At 34.7% G+C, this 23,230-nt stretch overlaps 3 protein-coding genes across 4 annotated transcripts; 1 reads left to right on the forward strand and 2 right to left on the reverse strand.

The window, feature by feature from the left end:
• The first annotated feature begins 4,218 nt into the window (after nucleotides 1-4,218).
• Nucleotides 4,219-8,304, forward strand: LOC131643661 (LRR receptor-like serine/threonine-protein kinase RGI5). The gene is made up of 2 exons (XM_058913946.1): nucleotides 4,219-7,607; nucleotides 7,698-8,304. Exons 1-2 carry the CDS (start codon nucleotides 4,766-4,768, stop codon nucleotides 8,087-8,089), a joined length of 3,234 nt encoding a protein of 1,077 aa, XP_058769929.1. The 5' UTR covers nucleotides 4,219-4,765; the 3' UTR covers nucleotides 8,090-8,304.
• Nucleotides 8,305-8,354: 50 nt separating this feature from the next.
• Nucleotides 8,355-13,819, reverse strand: LOC131643662 (embryogenesis-like protein). The gene has a single exon (XM_058913947.1). The coding sequence runs from the start codon at nucleotides 13,664-13,666 to the stop codon at nucleotides 13,196-13,198; it is 471 nt and encodes a 156-aa protein (XP_058769930.1). The 5' UTR covers nucleotides 13,667-13,819; the 3' UTR covers nucleotides 8,355-13,195.
• Nucleotides 13,820-20,091: 6,272 nt separating this feature from the next.
• On the reverse strand, nucleotides 20,092-22,558 carry LOC131613204 (F-box/kelch-repeat protein At3g23880-like). Of its 2 annotated transcripts, XR_009287589.1 has the most exons (3): nucleotides 21,344-22,558; nucleotides 21,066-21,196; nucleotides 20,092-20,798 (listed from the first exon to the last, which is right to left on the reverse strand). XR_009287589.1 is itself a non-coding variant. In XM_058884894.1 (2 exons), exon 1 carries the CDS (start codon nucleotides 22,486-22,488, stop codon nucleotides 21,346-21,348), a length of 1,143 nt encoding a protein of 380 aa, XP_058740877.1. In that variant the 5' UTR covers nucleotides 22,489-22,558; the 3' UTR covers nucleotides 20,837-21,196; nucleotides 21,344-21,345. The 2 variants fall into 2 exon arrangements, 1 of the variants encoding a protein (XP_058740877.1); XM_058884894.1 differs by lacking the exon at nucleotides 20,092-20,798 and having other exon boundaries at nucleotides 20,837-21,196.
• Nucleotides 22,559-23,230: the final 672 nt, after the last annotated feature.

Raw genomic sequence — 23,230 nt, forward strand, 5'->3', positions numbered from 1 at the left:
TCCTTGTGAGTTCACAATACTTCTCCTCAAGTGAAAACTTACTATTTCACATTAGGGATGACAAGCTGACCCAAATCCGCGGGGTCCACCTGCATCCGAACCCGAGTTAACGGAAGAAAACTCGAGTTAACTGGGTTTGAGTTCAGGTTCGGGTATCACCCGATTATTCGGGTGCGGGTTTGGGTAGTGTAAAACCCACACCCGAAATCACACCCGTTTATATGAGCTACCGCGGTTTTGGCTTCCCACTTGCCTTTGCTGATTCTGGTTGGTCACCGAACATCCGTCACCGCGGTTCTAACATCCTTCGTCAAATTTCCAACTGCTTTCTAGCGTTTAAATTTGAGGCATCCATATTTCTAACAATCCACAAATATATTTCCTTTCTATTAATCAATTTGATATTTTAAGGCATACTTCTACAATTCTTCATCAACCATCCTAATACTCTTTAAACAGATGGTTATGCCAATTATCCATCAACCACCATAATGCTCTTTACCACATTAAAATTATTATTCAACAACTTTAATCAAGTTCAATCCAAACTTAAACCTTGATCTTGCCACTTGTTTCCAACCATGTTTTCCTTCTTTAGTACTCTAACAAGTCCACATGTATGGGTTTTCAACCATCTTAAATTCCTTTTTTCTTTTGAATGCTTCCATGAATTTTGTAATTCCTTAGGTACAATCAAAACATAAGTACCAAGGCTTTAAATGTATCCCTGAGATGGTACAATCTCCCTATTTACTTTATCGCGAGTCAAAATATAATCAGATGTCTATGAAAATATTTATTCACTACTTTTAGTATACATAGCAGAAACCTTCACCTCAAACTAAGTCTTTTCCACCATAATTTCTGATAGCTTCATCTCAGGGTTTTTACTCTTCCTCCCTTTTCATAATTCAATGAAAATAATACATCCGTGAATGGCAAACTTCGATCCTCTAGATTCCACTTCCCATAATAACTCTTCCATGTTTCTATAAAGCCCTTAAAGACACCCTTCATAACTTTGCCATCAAGCTAGAATAGTTTGTTACACGCATTCAACAAGGTTTTGACGACCTTCAAATCAGAGTAATTAAATGATTTACTACTCTAAACCTCCATAGATATTTGGAAATTTGTCCTTATAAATGAAAACCTGCCAACCATGTTAGCTGTGTTGGCATGAGCCTTACCAAGAAACTCAATGACAACAAAGCAATCACATTTTTATCCCTTATCTCTTTCAAAACTTATTGAAGTGTTTTGAAACAACCATCACGCATCTATCATATTTTGACCTCAAATTCCATATGTTGTTCTTGTTAAGAAAGTCTTCACTAGCTAATGGCCAATATTTTAGACTCTTTTAGCCATGATCACCGCACCATGCAAAATATTCAACGCCCCATGTTCAAATCTAGTGCAATAGTATAGATCATCAAATATGATAATAAAAAACAATTTTATCTGAGCTCTGGAACATACGTCACATTGTATACAAGAACCTCACGGTCATTGAATATTTTAAGTCTGATTGTACCAATATCATGAGCCTTGCAAGTCATATTGTCACAAAGGTGAACTAGTCCACCTTCCCACACCTTTCAGAATTCAAAGTATTCGTCCTTGGGTACACTTGATAAGATCATCTTGAGTCCATGACCTCATCTCTCTTCATAATAATATTTAAATCTTTCACCTTTAAAACTCTTTGGATCTAAGAATCGTCGGGACATCATCCAAAGTAATAGTATTTTCCTTACTATAAAGAAGGTAATAATTGAAGTGCTCAAAGGATCTGTGTAATAAGCTTAACAAAAATAGAGCTTATAGGCATCATCTTCAATCTTCACCTTAATATTCTCCAAACCATAAATGATCTTGTGAAATTTTGTCAATTACTTCATAATGAATTTGTTTTATATCATTTTTAACTAATGGAGTTGTTGTTCCAAACATAAATTATGAGTCAAAGACATGGTCATATACAATAATTCAAGCTTTTCTAACATCAAAGTCACAGTCTTCTCTCCACAAAATTTCTTTTGAGCTTTATTCTTGAGGCACACAAAAAATGCAACTTTTACACTTATCCACCATCTCAGTGTTCTCTATTTATTTTAGGCGTGAATGCATTTCACCCTTCAATGTTCTAGAACCCAATTTTTTTTGTTTTTAGAAAACTTATAGATATCAAATTTAGTGCCTATGGTGCATACTTGTAACAAAACCCCTTTGCCCCAATGTGGGTGTCATTTGTTGTGAAGTTAAAAGGTTTAACATATCAAGCTATCATTGAAATCTAACAATAATATTAAATTTGTTGGTAGTAAAGATGTGTGAACAACGAACAAGGGCAATACAAATAAATTACTTCAAGCAAGAAAATAACATATAATCAGTGTTAGTAAATCCACAACGAGCAAGAAGAAGATAACAAATAAGAATACAAAGAAATTATTTACTCAATTTGATCAAATCGGCATACTCAAGAGAGAGAAGTTCTATGATTCACTATACTTCCAAGATTTGTTACAAGAGATTACAACTTAGTTATAAGAAAATAGTCATCCAAGTTCTCAAGAACAAAACCTATTTTTTTACCTAAGTGTTTCTCAATCTCTCAAACTCTTTTATATATGAATAACATTAAGTCAAAGTGTTTAGAAGTGTTTTTAAATTTTTTTAGATTCCTCCAAAGGTTTCCTAAATTCATAAAATTTTAAGAAATTTTTTTCATTGGCTCTTTAAGTTTCTCCAGTAGGATTGTCATATTTTCCTTCTATCTTTCTTACTACATTCTAAAGTGTTCTAACAAGAATTATAGAAATCCATATTTATAATTGTTGAAGTTCAACATATCAGAGGCCTAAAACATGGTCTATTAACGAAGATATATGTGAACCAAAATCTGACTCATTGTCGTTGCCGCTGTCCGCTGCCACGCATTTGGAGTAGACCTCTTAGCTTAGTAGTATTTCATCGAATAAAATAGAATGAATTGAGACATTATTTTGTAAATATATGTGTTAATCATGTATAAATACATGATTATCTTAACTATATTGACTTTATTCTTGATTTTCGATTGCCTCGAAAGAACAAAAGGAGCTCTACGAGCACCTAAAAGACTCTAGTCGGCCTAATCACGCTGACTCTCCAGCTCTCCGTCGAAGACCATCGAACCGCTGCCTTCGCAATTGCGATGTTGGATCTGTCACTCACCGTTGTCGTCGTAGTCGGATCAACAATCTATAGTTCTAGTATCCTTCATCGACTTTCATGTTGCTTTTTAACATTCAAATTTCATGTTGCTTTTTAACATTCAAATTTTTAGCGTTCTGATTTTTACCTCTATCTCATATTAGTTTATGCAAATTATGAAAAAGGTAGTGTTTGAAATTGTTTTGCTTAATCTTAACACTTTAGGGTTTAACCTTTCACAATCTCCCAAGTTGCCTCCCTCCATATATTAACATCAAAGTACAGTAGTCTTTATGTTCCCAAGAAGGAAATATGTGTTATCTTGCCACCTCTATGGACATATTTGTACATAAACACTCAGCTCGGAATCTCTTGCAATGTCCTAATCAGAGACCTTACAAGTAGTTGTGATTTGTGATTAATAGTATCTAATCCACAGTGCCTAATCTTGTTATATTGATACAACTAATAAATAGTATTGTACTCCATTTTACAACTTCATACAACATTGATAAATTCATGCACTCAAATCTACAATATGGTGACGCTTAGTACTTTTACACATTAATTTCTTAATCCTGTCCTGATGTCTAAAATTTTCAAGAGTCTTCCAAAGTTTTCGTTAACCTTGTATATATTAACCACAGTTTAAATGTTACAAATCAATTAAGGACTCTATTTTGTTATGGTTTAAGCACGACAAATATTTATGAGACTTTTTTTAGCCACAGTTTAAACGCATCAAATTTTAAATTCTATACGGTAGTTTGTCTTGCACGCTCTTAAAAACGGCTCTGAAATTTACTATCAATAATTTACTTAAATTTTTACAAACTGCCAACACTGACCCTATTCATGCACCCCCTCCATCCCAACTGTTACAAACAATGAAGGTCAATTAAGTACATGTACACCATAACCAAATACAGCCAAACCAATGAATAAAAAACAAGCCTAAGCACTATTTAAATCATCAAATTAAATATACAACTAAAAGAGAGGTGATGTTTTCAAATTTCAACAAAGTGCCTTGAAATAAAGAAAAGCTCATCTACCTCACTACCACCACCACCATTGAGCCAAACTCATTACTTATTATTACCTCTAAACACAGTCACGCAAATCATGGAAACCAATAATGTTCCATACACCAAAAGTCTCACAACTTAGATATACTCCACTTTATGCCTCTATTCTCAGTACCATTTTAACATCATCACAAGGCTTGTTTGGCTCTATCTTTTGGTAGCAGAGACAAACATAGTTGAGGTACATTCTGGTATAAAGACTAAGACAAGAAATAGAAAATCAGTAACTATTCCTTTTTGACCATTCTCTCATCTCTATTGTACTATCTTCCTTCTTAAACATACTATTTCACACTATCTCTCTTTCTGTTTCACATGCTTGTGTTTAAAACTTTTGTGTGAAACTCAAGCATCATGCATGTGCTAGTGCTAGTGCTTGTGCTCTCCTAGACTATTTCTATTTTACCACCTTCACCTTCATCTTCCATACTAATCTCAAACTCCAAGTAAAAGTCACCATTTTCATAGCCCAAATAATGGAAAGTACTGTCTCTCATAGTCCTAGTGTCACTACTTTCTTGTTTTTCTTACTGTTTTTTTGTGTGATGGAAGTGAGTTCTATTTCACCTGATGGACAAGCACTTCTTTCTCTTGCAACTTCATCTCCTTCTCTTCTCTCTTCATGGAACCCTTCAGCCTCAACACCATGTTCATGGAAAGGTGTAACTTGTTCACCACAATCTAGAGTGATTTCACTTTCTATCCCTGACACTTTTCTCAATCTCTCTTCTTTACCACCTCAACTATCCTCTTTAACAATGCTTCAGCTTCTGAATCTCTCTTCCACCAATCTCTCTGGCTCAATCCCTCCCTCTTTTGGTCAACTCTCTCATCTTCAACTCCTTGACCTCTCCTCAAACTCTCTCACTGGTTCAATCCCTAACGAACTTGGAAACTTGTATTCTCTTCAATTCATTTTCTTGAACTCAAACAGGTTAACAGGAACCATTCCACAACAGTTTTCGAATCTCACTTCACTTGAAGTTCTTTGTCTTCAAGATAATCTTCTCAATGGTTCAATCCCTTCACAGCTAGGCTCCTTGAAATCTCTTCAACAGTTTAGGATTGGTGGTAACCCTTATCTCACAGGAGAACTTCCTCCACAGTTAGGACTATTAACCAACCTCACCACATTCGGTGCAGCCGCAACTTCGCTTTCAGGTTCGATTCCTTCCACGTTCGGAAACTTGGTCAATCTACAAACTCTAGCACTTTATGATACTGAAATTTCTGGTTCAATACCATCAGAACTTGGTTCATGTTCCGAGTTGAGAAATATTTATTTACATATGAACAATCTCAGTGGCTCTATCCCTCATGAATTAGGTAAGTTGCAAAAACTTACTAGTTTGCTTCTTTGGGGAAACACATTATCTGGTGAAATCCCTTCTGAGATTTCCAACTGTTCATCGTTAGTTATATTTGATGTATCTTCTAATGATCTATCTGGCGAAATACCGGGGGATTTCGGGAAGCTAGTTGTTCTCGAACAGCTTCATTTGTCTGATAACTCGCTCAGCGGCGAAATACCGTGGCAGTTGAGTAACTGCACAAGCCTCGCAACGGTTCAGCTCGACAAGAATCAGTTATCAGGTAGGATTCCTTATCAGGTTGGGAAGTTGAAGGTTCTGCAGAGTTTTTTCTTGTGGGGGAATTTGGTTTCTGGAACTATACCTTCTTCTTTCGGAAACTGTAGTGAACTTTATGCACTTGATCTTTCAAGGAATAAGCTAACAGGTTCGATTCCCGAAGAGATTTTCGGTTTGCAGAAGCTGAGTAAGCTTCTGCTTCTTGGAAACTCATTAACAGGAAAGTTGCCAGCAAGTGTTGCAAATTGTCAGTCTTTGGTTAGATTGAGGGTTGGAGAGAATCAGCTTTCAGGAGAGATTCCTAAAGAGATAGGCCAGTTGCAGAATCTGGTTTTTCTTGACTTGTACATGAATCATTTCTCCGGAAGATTACCGGTTGAGATTGCGAATATTACAGTTCTTGAGCTTTTAGATGTGCATAACAACTATCTCGGTGGAGAAATTCCGTCGCTGATCGGTGAACTTGAAAATTTGGAGCAGCTTGATCTAAGTAAGAATGGTTTGACAGGTGAAATTCCTTGGAGTTTCGGAAACTTGAGTTATTTGAATAAGCTTATTCTCAACAATAATTTGTTAACAGGTTCAATGCCAAAATCTGTTCGAAATTTGCAGAAGCTGACTCTATTGGATTTGAGTTATAACAGCTTATCTGGTAGCATACCTCAAGAGATTGGTCATGTTACAAGCTTAACCATAAGTTTGGATTTGAGCTCAAATGCATTCACCGGCGAAATTCCTGATTCAATGTCTGCTTTGACACAGTTACAATCACTTGATCTTTCAAGGAACGCGCTTCATGGTGGAATTAAGGTTCTTGGTTCTTTAACTAGTCTTACTTCGCTTAATATCTCTTACAACAACTTCTCAGGTCCTATTCCAGTAACTCCATTTTTCAAAACTATAACTTCTAGTTCATATCTTCAGAACTTTCATTTATGTCAGTCTATTGATGGTACTACATGTTCTTCGAGTCTGGTTCAAAAAAATGGTTTAAAATCCGCTAAAACCGTGGCTATGATCACGATTATTCTAGCTTCGGTTACCATAATTGTCATTGCGTCGTGGATTCTAGTAACTCGTAGTAATCATCGATACATGGTTGAGAAAGCTTTGAGGATATCAGGTTCCGCGTTAGGAGCCGAGGATTTCTCATATCCTTGGACTTTCATACCATTTCAGAAACTGAACTTCAGCATAGAAAACATCTTGGATTGCTTGAAAGACGAAAATGTGATTGGAAAAGGTTGTTCTGGTGTTGTTTACAAGGCTGAGATGCCGAACGGAGAAGTAATAGCAGTGAAGAAGCTTTGGAAAACAAGCAAAGGAGATGAAATGGTGGATTCTTTCGCTGCTGAGATTCAGATTCTCGGCTACATTCGGCATAGAAACATCGTAAGGCTCATAGGCTATTGTTCTAATGGGAGTGTTAAGCTTCTTCTCTATAACTTCATCCAAAATGGTAATCTAAGACAGCTCTTGGAAGGAAATAGGAACTTAGACTGGGAAACTCGATACAAGATAGCTGTTGGTTCGGCGCAAGGTCTAGCTTACCTTCATCATGATTGTGTTCCAACAATTCTCCACAGAGATGTTAAGTGCAATAACATACTTTTAGATTCCAAATTCGAGGCTTATCTTGCAGATTTCGGCCTTGCAAAGCTAATGAATTCGCCGAATTATCATCAAGCAATGTCCAGAGTTGCTGGTTCCTATGGCTATATTGCCCCAGGCAAGTGCATTTGAAATTCCTTAAATTTTTTCTTAACCTTATTTTTTGTATAAGTTTCTAACCATATCTAATGAGCATTAATCAATGTAGAGTATGGCTACACGATGAACATAACCGAGAAGAGCGACGTGTACAGTTACGGGGTGGTTTTACTCGAGATACTAAGTGGAAGAAGTGCGGTTGAATCTCGACATATTGGAGATGATGGACAACACATAGTTGAATGGGTGAAGAAGAAAATGGCAAGCTTTGAACCAGCAGTGTCAATACTAGACACAAAGCTGCAAAGTCTACCAGATCAAATGGTGCAAGAGATGCTTCAAACACTTGGAATTGCAATGTTTTGCGTGAATTCTTCGCCAGTTGAACGGCCAACTATGAAGGAAGTTGTTGCATTACTGATGGAAGTGAAGAGTCAGCCTCATGAGGAGATGGGGAAGACTTCACAACCTTTGATCAAGCAGTCCTCAACTCAATGCTGATTTTTGTTTTTGTTTGTTTTAATAATTAGTTGCAATGGTGATTAGTTAGTGATTGGTTTTCATCTTTTCTTAGATGAAAAACAAGATGTTTGATGTTAATCTGGAAACTTTGAGAGTAGATTAGTAAGATTAAGGAATGTAGAGAGGAAATGATGTTAAATTCAAACGGCTATTGTTGTACAGTTTTAGAAATTAATGTCAAAGATATTTGTGTCTTTCCACCTTTTTATGCTCATTCAAAAGATTTAATGAAATAGTAAAGTACACCAATGACAACTCTGCTAGTGAGAGCTACTAAAGAAAAGTCGCAGTCGTCTTTTGATCAGTTGTCTATTTTGTCAATTGTGTCTCTCTTTTTCCTTGTGATCATCTCCTTATACTGTAATTCTGACTCGTTCTATACCCAAGGCCCATCAAAGTGACTGTCCCTAATCCGTGTGATCTCTTAAAGGTGTTTGACAACGGTCAAATCTCATGTCATAATGCTCTCAATCAACCATAAATGTGTTATTCATCATATCTCAAATATTGTCTCCGTATTAATTTTGGGTTGGCATGACCAACCTGACCCATAAGCTACCTTAGCCCGACTCTGTTCTGTTAGACGAGTTATCCATCGGAGCCGACTCTGTTTTGTTAGACGAGTTATCCATCGGAGCCGACTCTATTGAATCCGGCTGAAACCAGCCCACTCGAAGTAACCTAATCCAATAAACCAAACATGTACACAGCTCTTCAAGCATGAGTCACACATAGGAGAAATGTTTTTTTTAGACCTACCAGAAAATCGGATATGTATACAATCTTTCAAGTATGAGCCGCACAGAGGTGAAATGTTTTCGGTCTATTAAAAGAACCGAACATTTAAGGTTAGTAATTTATTGTTCATGCTAGCTATAGTAGGTTGAATGGTCCGGTTTTTCAGCCTTAACTTCGGTTGTAAATAATATCCATTGCTTAAACTTTCACAGATTAAAGTTAACTATAGTTATTTTAAATTGAATAAAATATAAATAGCTATGCTTTATAAAAAAAATAGTTTACTTTATGTCTTGAGATTCAGATTCTACGCATTCAAATGATTTGTGACATTGGAAAGAGTACAAGAGAGCCGAAAGGTGAGGGAATGGCTGGCACGAAAAATACAAAACCTATATGGCCTGAATGTTTCCTGGAACATCAATAATACTATCAACAAAACGTTATGTTAAGATGTAGACTACTTGCACATAGTAAAGGGATGGTTGAACCAAGCACAGATATTATTCTTTTCATCTTACATTCATTGGATTTCAATCAATTATTACTCTTTTTTTTTTGTTTCACATAGATTTTCTACACAGAAGATAATCATATTTTAGATGGTTTGGAGAATCTAAATGTAAATATACTTTTCAATCAGTATTTCGAATATTTGCTTGCCATATTGTAAAAATCCATCTCAATCAGCTAAATCAAATCCCTATTAATTAGAGTCAATATTGCTACCACTACCGTGTGATGTAGTGATTTTAAGAAGCGCGTCTGCCAGTTTTTCATAGTAGAATCAATTGGATAGTTGGACTCAAATTCCTTAAATAAGATCTTAGCTTTGAGTCTCCTAGAAGAAAAAATATAATTGAGAAGAGTGATCTGATTAAATATGATAAAGTCAAATTCATTGAAAAAATTAACCATCAATAAAGTTGATAGATACTTGACAGTTGACACATATCATGTTAAATAAAACATATGTGTGGACAATGGCCCCATTCAGGTAAAGGCAAGAAATGCTTGAAAAGTGATGCATCATTCAAGGAGACAAAAACAAACAAGCCATGCTACTACCCCTCCTTCTTCCCTGTGTCTTAGCAGACACTAGATTTGTTCCTATACCAGCAATTTGATTTTGCAGACAGTGTTTGCCAAAAAGTTGAATTCTCATGTTCATCAGCTTGCTCTATCAATTCTCCTTGTCTTTTGTTTGTTACCTAGCAGATCTAGTATAAAAAATATTTTGTATTGTTTCTTAATATCTTTTTCCATGGAAAACAATTGTGTAATAAAAAGAAAAAGAACAAGACAAAAGAGAAACACCGGTGACTATGAAAGGCACTTGCTGATTTATAATTTCAACAATGTAATCCAGACTTACATTGCATCTTTATCAATATTTATATATTTTTTATCTGTCAAGTTTTTTTTTCTGTTTATCTGCTTATTTTCAGAACAATGAATATAGCCTTTAAATTTCAAAAGACTACAGCTACTGATAAACTAATTCCCATCTTAGCATCTCTCAATCATTGAATATAAAACTATCCTTCTCTGGGAGGGTTTTGATCACAGATCACATGTGGAGATCATAGTGGAAGACTCTTCACAAGTAGTTCCGCATGTTGTAGGTGGGATGGGACCTCCAGCTAATGCAGCTTTTGCCATGCCAGACCATGGTTTGCATTAGTACAAAAATGTTAGCATAGCAAAAATGGTCTAACACTCATGTTTTCAGAGGGTGCGCACTCGTCAGGTTAAAATACAGAAACAGTTACGAATAGACATCTCATACGAATTTGTAAGTGCCATTTATACATTAAAGTCTCAAAATTGCACCTCGGCAGAGGTCAAGATTGGTTGCAATGGAGCTAAATCAAAAGATAGAAGAAGAAGAAAGAAGTTGGTGATTTCGATGTGAAGTAGTAAGAGTTTTGACCGAAGTGCTGACACATTTTATGAAACATGACCTGAAAATATGTTCACGAGTGGGGAGAGCTATTTTTATCACCATATGTTTCTTAATAACCACATCCCCATCCGGAAGTATACTTCTAGATGGGATACATATGTGTTTTTGCCGGAAGTATACTTCTAGACACGGGCTACATATGTGTTTTTTTTGCCATAAGTATACTTTTAGAAGGCAAAAACTTTTGCAGAAGCATACTTGAAGTATACTTTCTAAGTGCATGTGGGGTAGGAAAAGAAGCTCCCATATAGGTAAGCCCCCTACAGTTGAATTAGGTTCAACCCAAAATTTAAGATGGTATCAAAACTTATTCAACATCTCTTGAGATACCTGTTATTGGGTCATTAGGGTCATGCTCCAGTTCTAGGTTGAGTGCACGCGAGCGTGTGTCAAGACATTAGAGTCTGACACTAAATGAAATATGGCCTAAAAATGTATTTATAATAAGTGAGACGTTTCTCTCTAAACTTACAGGCAAATTTTGTCGGGTTGAACTAGATGAACCCTAGTTTCCATATTATTATCAGTCCTTTTATGATGCAAGCATTCAGATTATTTTACTACGTAACTTCACATCCTTATCTGTTTCATTGTGCAGAATTTGAAGTAGAGCTCAGTCATACTATATCCATTGCAAGCAATGTCAACCTCTGAGGGGCATGGAAATGGAGAAAGATGAGAGGCTACACATTTGATTTTAAGGAAATTTCCGACTAAAACATTAGAGGGCCTGGTGTTGAATTCTAATACCGCAAAGCAGCTCTACATGGAATTCGCAACACTACAGGCGTAGTGTAGCACCTTGTTATGAGATACATAACAAGCTTTTAACAATATAAACATTTTGCTTTCCTCATATCATCAGGATTCAAAAGCATAAACTTTTAGGCGTAACCAACAGTTTATAAGCAAGTCATTCCAAGAAGCATCAGGTCATGAATGCGCCCAAGTATTCTATTGGTCATGAAACCTATATGTTCCCAGCAGCTGTTGTTGATTTCAGAAACAACTTAAACTCATGGCACTCAAATAAGATGGAGATTCCATGATAGTCACACTTTTCCTTCTTTGTCATTATACTAATAAACAAAACTTAATATTATTCTAGAGAATTATCACTTAATCAGAAAGCTATGTTAATATGGATTGCACCATAATGCACAACTTCTGCATATAACACAATTTGTTCACTCCCAACGCTTGGATAATTTCAATAAATTTATTTGTCACAGTTAAGTATAACAAACTGAATAACAACAAAAACACACATGAAAACTTGCCCAAAAATTGTTTAGATATTTATAACCGTCGTAAAAATGGGCTGCTTTCTTAGCAAGTTAGAACAAGAACACCAAAAATTGAGTTTTATACTATATTCAGTGTATATTAAATGTAGAATAAAACATTACATGGTACAAAAATGATACTTTTTTTCTCCAGAAAAAGGGTAGCACACTATAGAGAAACTCTGCCTCATATAGGACAAAATGTCAGATGTTTGGTTCGGTTCTATAGATGAAGAGTGTGAGAGTATCATCGTTCAATTTGTCCATTCTTAGTGTCTTATAAACATCCCTTACGTTGGTAGACATGACAAGTTCCCCTTTATTTTCAGCATTGTCAAATAGTGGCTATAGCATAGTGGAACTTGAACAAATCGCTGTTGCGCAAATACTATTTAGTACAATGTGTTGTCAAGTAGCAGCATAACACTTTAACAACAACAACCAAGCCTATCCCAATAAGTGAGGTCGGCTACATGGTTCAACTTTTGCCATAATATTCTATCTAGAACCATGCTTATATCCAAATTGTTAATCTAGAGATCTTTCTTAATAACTTATTTTATAATTTTTCTAGGTCACCCTCTACCTCTAATTGTTTAACTTCTCTCCATCTGATATACTCTCCTTAATGTAGTTTAAGCATAATAGGGGAGATTAATGTAGTTGATCAGAGCTTGATGTCTTTTATAAAATAGATGTGGTGGCATATTTCATGGTTTGGTGACCATAATTTCTCCTAAATATATTAATGAACTAATTTCTTCACCTCTTCAATCATTTCCCCAAAACCAGAGGGCTTGTAAATCCCATTCATTCAGCCAAATGATGTAAATCAAGGTTGTGTCAAACCAAAATAAAAAAATTACAAATGCTGCAATATCCCTTTAAATGAATAAAAGCTTAAGTTGTGAATTATCAATCCCAACGAGTAAATTATCAAGAGGTGTCTTACATTACAATACATTTATTCAAAATTCTTGCCTATTTAATAAATACTCTGATAAATTGATAATTTATAAGCTACAATCACCAATTGAAGCCATTAACTAACAGGTAAGAACCATAAGTCAAAACAATAATAATAAAACTCGTATCTTACTCATCCAATTGCAAAAGTTCAGCTTTCAATTGTTCAATCTTGAGACCCATAGCCCTCTGCAAAGCCCCCCTCTCCTTCTCCGGCAACTTCGCCAACAACCCTTCGAACTTCGACAACACTTCATTAACAGCAGCACGAGCACACTCAGCTTCTTCGTTGAAATAAACCGTCTCCTTTGACTCCAACGCCATCTCTATCTCTTCCCTCGCTTCTGCAAACTTGAGGTTGATTTCGTCCACTTCCTTGTTGTGATCCAACTCGCTTGACCCATTACTGAAATTTCTTAGGTTGTGCCGAATCGTGAAATGGGTGTCGGTGATTTTGGAAAAAGAGTGGAACTTTGAGGTTGAGAGGGTTTGAATCGGTGGTGTAAAGGGGATTGGTGAAGTGGGGAGTGGGGATTGGCGAGAGGAGTGTGTGATTGCGAAGAAGGCGTTGGAGAGAGAACGATTCGCACGTCGATTCATTTGTGTTTGTGTTTGGTTGAGAAAAAAAGAGTGGAAGGTGGAGAATGCGGTTGTAGCGGCGACACAGAGACTCTTAAACCCTCTAAAATTGAAAGCAAGCAACGATCTCAGAGTAGTCACTATTCCATATAAACAGGAATATATAAAATTTCACACATTTCAATTTAAAGTTTTTAGGGCAGACAGGTATTTTTTTTCTCTTTCATGCGGGCGAACTTTATAAAAAAAAATCTTTGCTAACTAGTGTTTTCGGGATAATGATTAAGCATTTTAAAAAAAAAAATATTTTATAAAAAATTTAACATTTTAATTTTTAAGATATTAAATACGCAGATTACTGAGATAAATTTACTATTTTAAAGTCTTAATCATTGCCTTAAGGACACTAGTTAGCATTTCCCAAAAAAAAATCAACCATACATTTTTTTTTATTTTAAGATTAATTTCAAGAGAAAAAGGATACGCACCTACAGTGTAAAATATTTTTACACTGTTAACTAATCACAACCATTTATCTAATTAAAATACAATTTTAATTTTAAAAAACTAATATAACATGGCAATGACAAGTGTAAGGATTTTAATTGGTTGTATGTGTAAAGTTAGTTTAGACTCTCAGTGCACTATCTTTAAGCTCTATCATTAAATTAAATCAACATAATCTATGACATTGAATGCATATATTGGAGTAATACTTTATTATTGTTCAATTTTAATTTATCACTTGTGACATTTATTCATGGTAGTAATCACTAATTATTGAAAGTAAATGGTGTGAGTAATTTTCTTCAAAAATCTGAGTCAATCCTCTTTTTCTTTATTTTTGCTCCAACTCAAACTCTAATTTGAAGCTGCAAACTCTTCAATCTCGTTTCGTTTTCATTTTCGAAACTGCAACTTGATTTTATTTATACTATTCTTTAATTTCATCCAAGGTGGAAGGCCAATTCGTCGCTTTCATAGTTTGCATGTAACTTAGTTTTTGTTTTGTTTCATTTCATTCAAGACTCGTTGAAGCTTTCAAAAATGTATGTTTTTTATTCTTTGTTTTACTTTATAGAGGTTCCATTGTGTTGATAGTAACAAAGTATGTATTGTCTATTTGTATTCGTTGAAATGGATCTCTAAAAAATTAGGTGCTCACCTTGGGGACAAAAAAATAGGGTTAGGAACTACATGATGAATATGGTGGCCACTAATTTAAGGAACCTTGGAAACATAATGTTATGCATGTGCCTAGAAAAAGACTTAAAGAGGTTTTAATGTGCAAACAATGGCTTCCAACTTGGAGTATGACTGAGATATGGCAAGTTCATCACCCATATAATAGACTTCAATTTAAAGTGGATCTGGGTAAAAAAATGTTCATGCTATTTTTGGGATTTAGTAGGAATATCTTGTAGACATGTTATTTCTGCCATGCATTATCAAAGTTTGAACCCAAAATTATATGTTGATGCATGTTATATGAGAGAGGCATATCAAAAGTGTTATCAACATAATGTTACTCCCATCAATGGGATGTACATGTGGCCAACTGTGGATATTGAAGATATGTTACCACCAAAGCATAAGAATGGTTCAGGTAGGCTTAAGAAATTAAGGTTTATAAAGTATGATGAAACAGTGTCAAAGATTATGAGGCCTTGTGTAGCTTATAGATGCACTGAGTGTGATAAGTTTGGTCATAATTTAAGGAAATGTCAAAACAATGAACATGACCCAAATGCATTGAAAAGAAATGTAGCTTTCATAAACTTACTATGTTGCACTATTCTTCATCAACACTGTGTTATAAACTAATTATGACTTATCAACTTACTATGTTGTAGAGAAAAACACCAAGGACCAAGGGAAAAATCCCAACTGCTGCTAGTGGATATGTGGATGCTGCTAATGCTAATGAAGATTTGGATGACCCAAAAATAGATGCAATCATTGAAGAGATGTTGGCCTCTTTTGGTGACCAACCTTCTCAAGAACAATAGTCCAAAATCTATAACCTAACACCAATTCTTGTATCTCCAAAGGTGAAGAAGACAAATCCAAAGAAGAAACCACTTAGAAAAACAAATCTCAAGCACTGATTCGCTATTGCACATGGGTCAAAAACAAGTTATTAAGGTGTAGTAAAATGGAAGTGACACTTAAGTCGTATCGCAAGGACTCTTGATTGATTTACCCAATCAACTGAAACAAGGGTGTTTGGTTTTTGATTAAGATTATGATTAAAAAAATTGATTATTGTTGTACCCCAATTTTTGACCCTGAGATCCCACCTCATTTTGCATTAAGCACCAAGAGTTTGATCATCATCATCATCATCATCATCATCATTATCATTATACATCATCATTATACATTCATGTATCATTTACTAACAAAAAATATACAAAAAAAAGATTGTGTCTGCTTGTTGCTTGTTTCATAAGGTAGGTGACTGGTCAAGAGGCTCGAGCAAATTAGGGTTTTGAGGCTCACAAAGGAGCTCAAGCTTTATCATATGCTCAAGTTATTCTCCTCATTAATATCCAAGCCCAAGTGTGTTTCAATTCAAGATCAACAACTTTCAAATTCATCTGGTCCACAATTAGGTTTTTTGACCTAATTCTCTAGGAAGTTGATTTTTGGTCAAAGCATGTTTCCATGGCTCAAATCATGATTCAAGGATCTATAATGTCTCATTTAATCCACTCATAACATCCATTTGGCTAGAAGAGCTTGATTCCATTGATGCTTAGAAGAAATCAATTCATTTGGAAAAAGTCAACTATTCAAGATCCCTTTGACTTTTGAGGAATTTGGTCAACCATGGAGTTTTGAAGATAAAAATCATGGATATATAATTATTAAAATCATTTGATTAAGAAAAATCAAGAAAATCAATCAAAGATCTAAAAGACAACAATTAGGGTTTTGACTTTTTCATGAAGAAAACACATGTTTTTACTCAACTTTGAAAGGCCATAACTTCATCAATACTTGGCCAAATTTTGTGCTCCAAATTCTCATTTGAAGAAAAGTCAAAATCTACAACTTTGTCACTGTGAGCATTTTTCCAAGAAGTGAATGGATTTTAATTTATGGAGCCATGAAGTTGCCTACTTATTCTCCAACACTTGGAAAATTTTCCAAAACAGTTTTGAACTCTAAAAGTAAGTGACTTTGAGGCCATTTTCATTATGATCCTTTGAGAATTTGAGAAAACACCAAACATTAAAGTTGTAAGGATGTTTAGGACTTTCCAAAAAGTACTAAAACTCCTCCATAGCATTTATGAGCTAGGAGTAATGAAGGAATGAAGTTGGGCTTCCATTCTTGAATTACAAGTCATTTTCCATGAAGAACCAAGTTGCAAATCCATTCCAATATGCAAAATATTTGTGTTACAGACCTTCTTGCTTGAAAATATCCCTCTAAGACTTTCTTCACAAGATCATTCCATTTTAGGCATAAATGCTTGACTTCCATTCTTGAAAAGAAGCTTTAATCACAAAGCCAACTTGTCTTGAGTCTCTAACTTGATTGCTCTGCACCAAAAGTAACACAAATCCAACAAGTAACTCCCTAATGTGCAGAACAACCACACTAAGTCATGTTTAAAGTTTGTACTTCACCATGGGAACCATAACTTTTTCATTTCTTCATAAATAAGCAAATTTATGCAATTTGAGTTTGAATCCACCAAATGGTCTTGTTCCACCCCTCCCCAAACCACAAATTGTTCCTATAAATAGAGGTCTTTGATTCTCAAACCAAAGACACAAAAATTCACAAAGTCATCATCTCATTGAAACTTTAAATTTCCATTTTGCATAAACTTAGAGTTTTTAAGTTCTAAGTTGTTTCTGTGTCAAACAACCATTCAAACACATTCCATACACCCCGTAGAAGTTGTTCAATCCATCACATTACACCTGTAACAACTCCAAGTGCAATCCACCATTTTCACTTCAACCACTTGCAGTTGGATTCGAGCAGGGCATTCCAAACCACTTCAAACTATTCTAATCATTCAAGTAGCTTCACCTAGGTCCAAGGAAGTTTTCCAGATCATTCAATCACTTCTGGAAGTGCTCTAAAACACATTTCGATCTCCACTTGCAGAGGTAAGTTTTTTGATTTTGAACTCTAGCATTTGTGTATCATTTGAATAAAACTTGATTATATTATATTCAGCATGATGTAAGGATCAAAAGCCCTCTATTGGTATTCATTTATCATGTGTATATATCATTTAATTTGAGATTAGAAAATTAGGGTTCTTGAGGTTTTCTGGAAAAATTATTGATCCATGGTTTAAAATAAATTCATGGTTGATACATATTTGAAATCGTGATAAAAAATGGAGTAATTTTCATGTTTACAGTTTGTCAAATGGTTGAGTATTGATTAAAATCGAATTTCCAGAAAATCATGTTCTTGAGGAAGAAGATGAAGTTCATTTGTTTGAAAACTGAAACTTGTTTTAAAATATATTGAGTTGTTTGCGTTTTAGTTAGTGTATGTATGGCCACCCCAGTGGTAATGCGCTTGTCTCTAAGTCTCTTTCCTTGCCAAGGGCGTGGGTTTGATCCCCTCTTTGTAGTTTTTGTGATTTTTCATGATTTAAAGCTTATTTTATTATATAATGGTAGATGTTTTTATATTGGCTGCATTTTGTGGTAAAACATTCCTGTGTGTTTTGATGTCTTGACTAATGACATGACACGCTATGTGTAGTGTTTTGCAGGGTTGTATGGTTGAGCTAATACTGGTTTTTGGTTGGATGTCATGCTCGATGTCATGACATCAGTATCTGACAGTAGTGGCTGTTATATTTAGTTGTTATGTTTCCTTATTCATCTCAGGCTACAATTTAGGAAACTGTATATTCTGTGTTGTATGGTTTGTGCTAAAATATATCGTCTACAGCATATGTGTGAACACCCTGATTATGTGGAAATTAGGTTAACTTGGTTAACCCTAATTTATGTTTGGAAGGCCAAAGGCCCAAGTGCTTCCTATAAGAAGATTGATAATCCTACTTTCAGAGGCAGAGATTTTGGCGTGAAGAATTTTGTGCATTGTGTTTATTTTCACGTGTGTTTGTGTTAGTGTTACTTGTAATCCAAGCAATTGTCACTTTGATGATTGTATTGGAATAGGATGTTTTGAGTTGTAATTGTTTGTGTCACTCAAAGCTTTTTAGCACGAGTGCTGTGTCTTTTGATTGAAGCTTTTAAGCAAGATCAGATTTGTTTTGAAGTGTGTCTTCATTCTGGTTTTATTTGTGCTTGTTTTTGATATCACTGCTGTGATTGAGGGGGAGTGATTAGGAACTCAGGTCTAGTGTTAGATTGAAATTGCATTGGGTAGGTCTTAAGTGAAGAGTTGTAAACGGGTAATTTAGCTCTGAATTAATACTGCTTATAGTGGATTTCCTCCCTGGCTTGATAGCCCCCAGAGTTGGTGTTGTTTCACACCGAACTGGGTAAACAATCTCTCGTGTTCCTTACTATTTTTGTTTACTCTTTGCAAAGTTTATTATAAGTTCTGAAGTGGATGTCATAACACCTGTTACAACATTCATCGTGTGCCACTAGAATTTTCAATTATTGAACATATTCAATGATCAACACAAACACCTGGTCTAATGGCTAAGGTTTTAACCTGTAACTTTGAGGGCGTGGGTTCAAATCCCTTTGGCAACAAAAACTTCTTTTTAATCACCATTTTTATTATTTTTCTTCACAACTTTGACTAATTATTTAAAATAGCAAACTAACTCTTTTTTGCTTGATTTTTTGAACACTCCTTACTTACCTTGTATATTTTATGAATATATTTTAAAATCACAAAAATATTATTTATTTAATTAATATTAAATTAAATCAAATACTAATGTTTTTTTATACCTTTTAAAGGCCATTAAATCAAATGTTCTTAAATGATCTTCATCAAATGACTTGTATATATTTGTGAACCAATTAGGGCTAAGGTAACCTTACCTTGAAGATGTTAACATGATCCCTAGTTGTTCACTTAGGTTTTATTCAACTTTAAAAATGATTAAAAATGATTAGGTTTAAGTTAATATACAAAAATCAAAACCCTAATCCAATTTCTTTGATCTTTTGATCCCAATGCGATATATTTTTTTTTGAAAGAATGGTTATTTGAATATTATTTTTGAAAAAGTGGTTATTTAAAAAAAATCACAAATTTTGTTCAAAAAAAAAAAATCACAAATAGTAATGTTTGCGTGATTTACAATCAAAGGCATACAAAAGTAAATATGCAGATTGTGGAGATTGAACCTAACCATGATGGTAATTATCAATGAATAACCCAACTCACCACTATTTAAGTTATATAGGATAAATTAGGAAGTGCATTTGTTCACTAGAAGAACAACACCATTTTGTGTAATGAACATGGGAAGAACAATAGAAGGTTGTTTGATTTACTAAATAGTAGTAGTTTTTTAAAACTAAAAACCAAAACCACTATTTAAGTTATATAGGATAAATTAGGAAGTGTCTTCAATGTGACTAGGCATCAACCGCAATGAGCTTTGAATCCTTAGTGTCTTTAATGTGACTAGGTATCAAACCCAATGAGCTTCTCGGTTAATTAATTTTCTGCATTTTTTTCTTCTAGTAGGAAACTGTTTTTGTGGTTTGTCTTGGAGTGCAGCATTTTCTTATAATGGGTTAGAATTAAATGAGATTTAATGGAGTGTTTTACAAAAGTATCAATATTTCATGTCCTTGAAGTAAGCTAGAAAATAATTATGGAGGAAATACAGAAACAGACATTTCCCTCATTCATTACAACTTAGGTATCTCACTTAAAGGCTACTCCGATACATACATGGTAACATGGTTACCGCAGCAATTGCAAATATTAGAATAGTTTATATTTTCAAAGAGTATCAACTTCTTTTGTATCATCCTGTACACGAGTTTATGAAGACCCCTTCCAAGATATCACAACTCCAAACACAACAGCTAATGCAAATTCATTGCTTGGTCCATATTGTAATTAACATCGCAAAACTAACTACACTATTTTCAATTTTTCATTATGCTCTACAACTTCTGTGGCTTAGTTTAACCAACAGAACAGTCATGAAAATTCCATAGCTGATCTGCATATTTATTGTAACAAAGTTTAACTTACTAATATTATTGCAAGTCAACTTGGAGGATTAATCATATTTGAAAGAAAGGAATATCATAAATAAATAAATAAATAAATAAATATGAAACAAAAATTATATCAAATAGAATGACATAACCAGTTCACTTGTCTTTGAGGCACACATTCAAATCTCATCAGAAGCCCTTGTCTATGAAAGAAGATTCAGAGCTTCTAATGAATTCGTGGTTTTTAATAATACTAAGAGAGCACCAACCTTCACAATATTCTTTGTTTTGTGAAGCTTCTCTAATGCTTCATGCCACCTATTTTACTATAGTAACTCAGAACATCCAGATCTTTCCTGCGATTTGTCGTAATGGCATATGTCTTCATGCCCACTGCACCCTATTAAAACATAATATTGCCTTCATGTTTTGTTTCTGCATGATATAATACTACTATATATTGAATAAAAAGAAGATCGCAAAGATTAATTGAATTACCATAAAGTGATTGTAGTAAAACTTAAAAGGTTTCACAAATTTGACTTACCATCATAGGGATACAAGACTCTCACTACAGATATGCAGATTGCGTCGAAAATTGAAGACACTTTTTATAAAATAATCCCATGAATAGTCCAACTCACCACTATTTAAGTTAAATAGGATAAAGTGGGAATTATATTTGTTCACTAGAAGAACAACACAATTTTCTGATATGAACAGAGGAATAAGAAAACATTGTGGTTTGTTAAACTTGTCAAGAGGGATGGTTATGAATTTAGTCCATGAATCAAAAACTCCATACTCTTTCATCAACCACGCAACCCAATGAGTTTGGTTAGTCTCATAACACACACCAAGGCAATTATTCAAGACATAGAGAGTATGTCCATACACTTTGTCACCGTCAGTTTGAGGCAGCAAAACTTCATTATAAGTCTCCTTCTCGAGATCAAAGGAAAGTATCATACTTTGATTAGAACCTGCACCTCTTTTTTTAACAATCCAATTAAGAGTGCCACTCACAAATTTCCCTGACGGCCTAATGGGTGTAAGGTGGAAATTCTGAATGGTTTTCCATGAATCATCACCAAAGGTATAAACTTTGGTTAAAGTTTGAGTTGGATCATTCATATTTCGCACAACAAGTAGTACTTTGTACTTGTCATTAACTTGATCATAACCAAAGCCATATTGGTTAGAAATCCAATCAAGTGAAGCAGCACTTGGCGACTTTTTGGATTTGAACATGATAGAAGGGTTGTGCAGTTTGAAACAATGTCGAGATTGACCATACAAACACAACAAACCATTGCATGAACCTATAATCCAATATTTCATCGTCCCGCTGGAGCTAACAGGAGGTAATAGGTTTTGGAACAATGGCTTCAAAGGGTAAGATAAGAGTTGGCGGGGATCAGTCATGAAAGAAAAGAACAGTCGTTGGTGGGTTAAGCTTGGTTTGGCGTTCGAGATTAGTAGATGTCGCTTAATAAATTGAGGATTTGAAATTAGGGTTTTCCAGAATTTACAAATGCATTTGAATTGAAGGAGGGATTTTACCGGAAGTCTGAGGAGGATCTCGATGATGAGTTCTTCCGGAAGATGGGAACATGATTCACCGCCGTTGGGAGAAAGAGGTTGAGTGAAAACGGGAAGAACGGTATCGTTTTCATGTTGGTGGCGATACATTCTCAAGCTACCGGTCACAACAAGATACAATTGTTCATAACTTGAGTTTTGGTTTTAATTAGGACTTGGCTTTTTGAAAACCTATTCCATTAGGAATAAATTACCAAATTAATCTTTAAGGCTATGTTTGGATAAAATAAAAAGAACAGAGCGGAATGGAATGGAACGGAGCGGGATAGAGAGCGGAATGGAACGGAGCGGAGCGGAGCAGAATGGAATAAATACGTCTTTCCATTGTTTGGGAACTTCACGATGAAATGGAGTGATTTTTTCATTCCGTCTAAATCGGAGGGTACAAAAAATTGTGGAAAGTGATGGAATGGGATGGAATGCATTCCATCTGATATCACTCTATTCCATCTGTTTTTAATCAATCCAAATGATGGAACATAAACTTATTCCATTCCATTCCACTCCACTCCATCATATTCCATCAATCCAAACATACCCTAAGAAATATCCAATCTTTTTTTAGAGAATTTCTTTATTGACCCCTAGTCTTTTTGGTCACACGCGCTGAAAATCCTAAAATACCCCTATATTTCGGAAATGCATTTTTGAAATCACTTTTTTTAAATAAAAGTTGATTTCAGAATTGCACTTTTTTTCTTTAGAGAGGGGGTGTTTTCGGAAATGCATATCCGAAATATTATAATTTTAGGTCTTGGAATGTTTCGAATATGTATTTCCGAAAAAATTCAATAATTATTAAAAAATTAAAATTAAGTTGAATCAATATAAT

Source organism: Vicia villosa, linkage group LG1 (genome assembly GCF_029867415.1).
Source record: "Vicia villosa cultivar HV-30 ecotype Madison, WI linkage group LG1, Vvil1.0, whole genome shotgun sequence".
In the NCBI taxonomy this organism is placed as follows: Eukaryota; Viridiplantae; Streptophyta; class Magnoliopsida; order Fabales; family Fabaceae; genus Vicia; species Vicia villosa.

Excerpts from the sequence above, each read along its gene's own strand:
- LOC131613204 (XM_058884894.1), bottom strand. The coding sequence starts at position 22,488 with ATGTATCGCCACCAACATGAAAACGATACCGTTCTTCCCGTTTTCACT.
- LOC131643662 (XM_058913947.1), bottom strand. The coding sequence starts at position 13,666 with ATGAATCGACGTGCGAATCGTTCTCTCTCCAACGCCTTCTTCGCAATC.
- LOC131643661 (XM_058913946.1), top strand. The coding sequence starts at position 4,766 with ATGGAAAGTACTGTCTCTCATAGTCCTAGTGTCACTACTTTCTTGTTT. Across the intron at positions 7,608-7,697 it reads CTATGGCTATATTGCCCCAG|AGTATGGCTACACGATGAAC; the intron begins GCAAGTGCATTT and ends TAATCAATGTAG.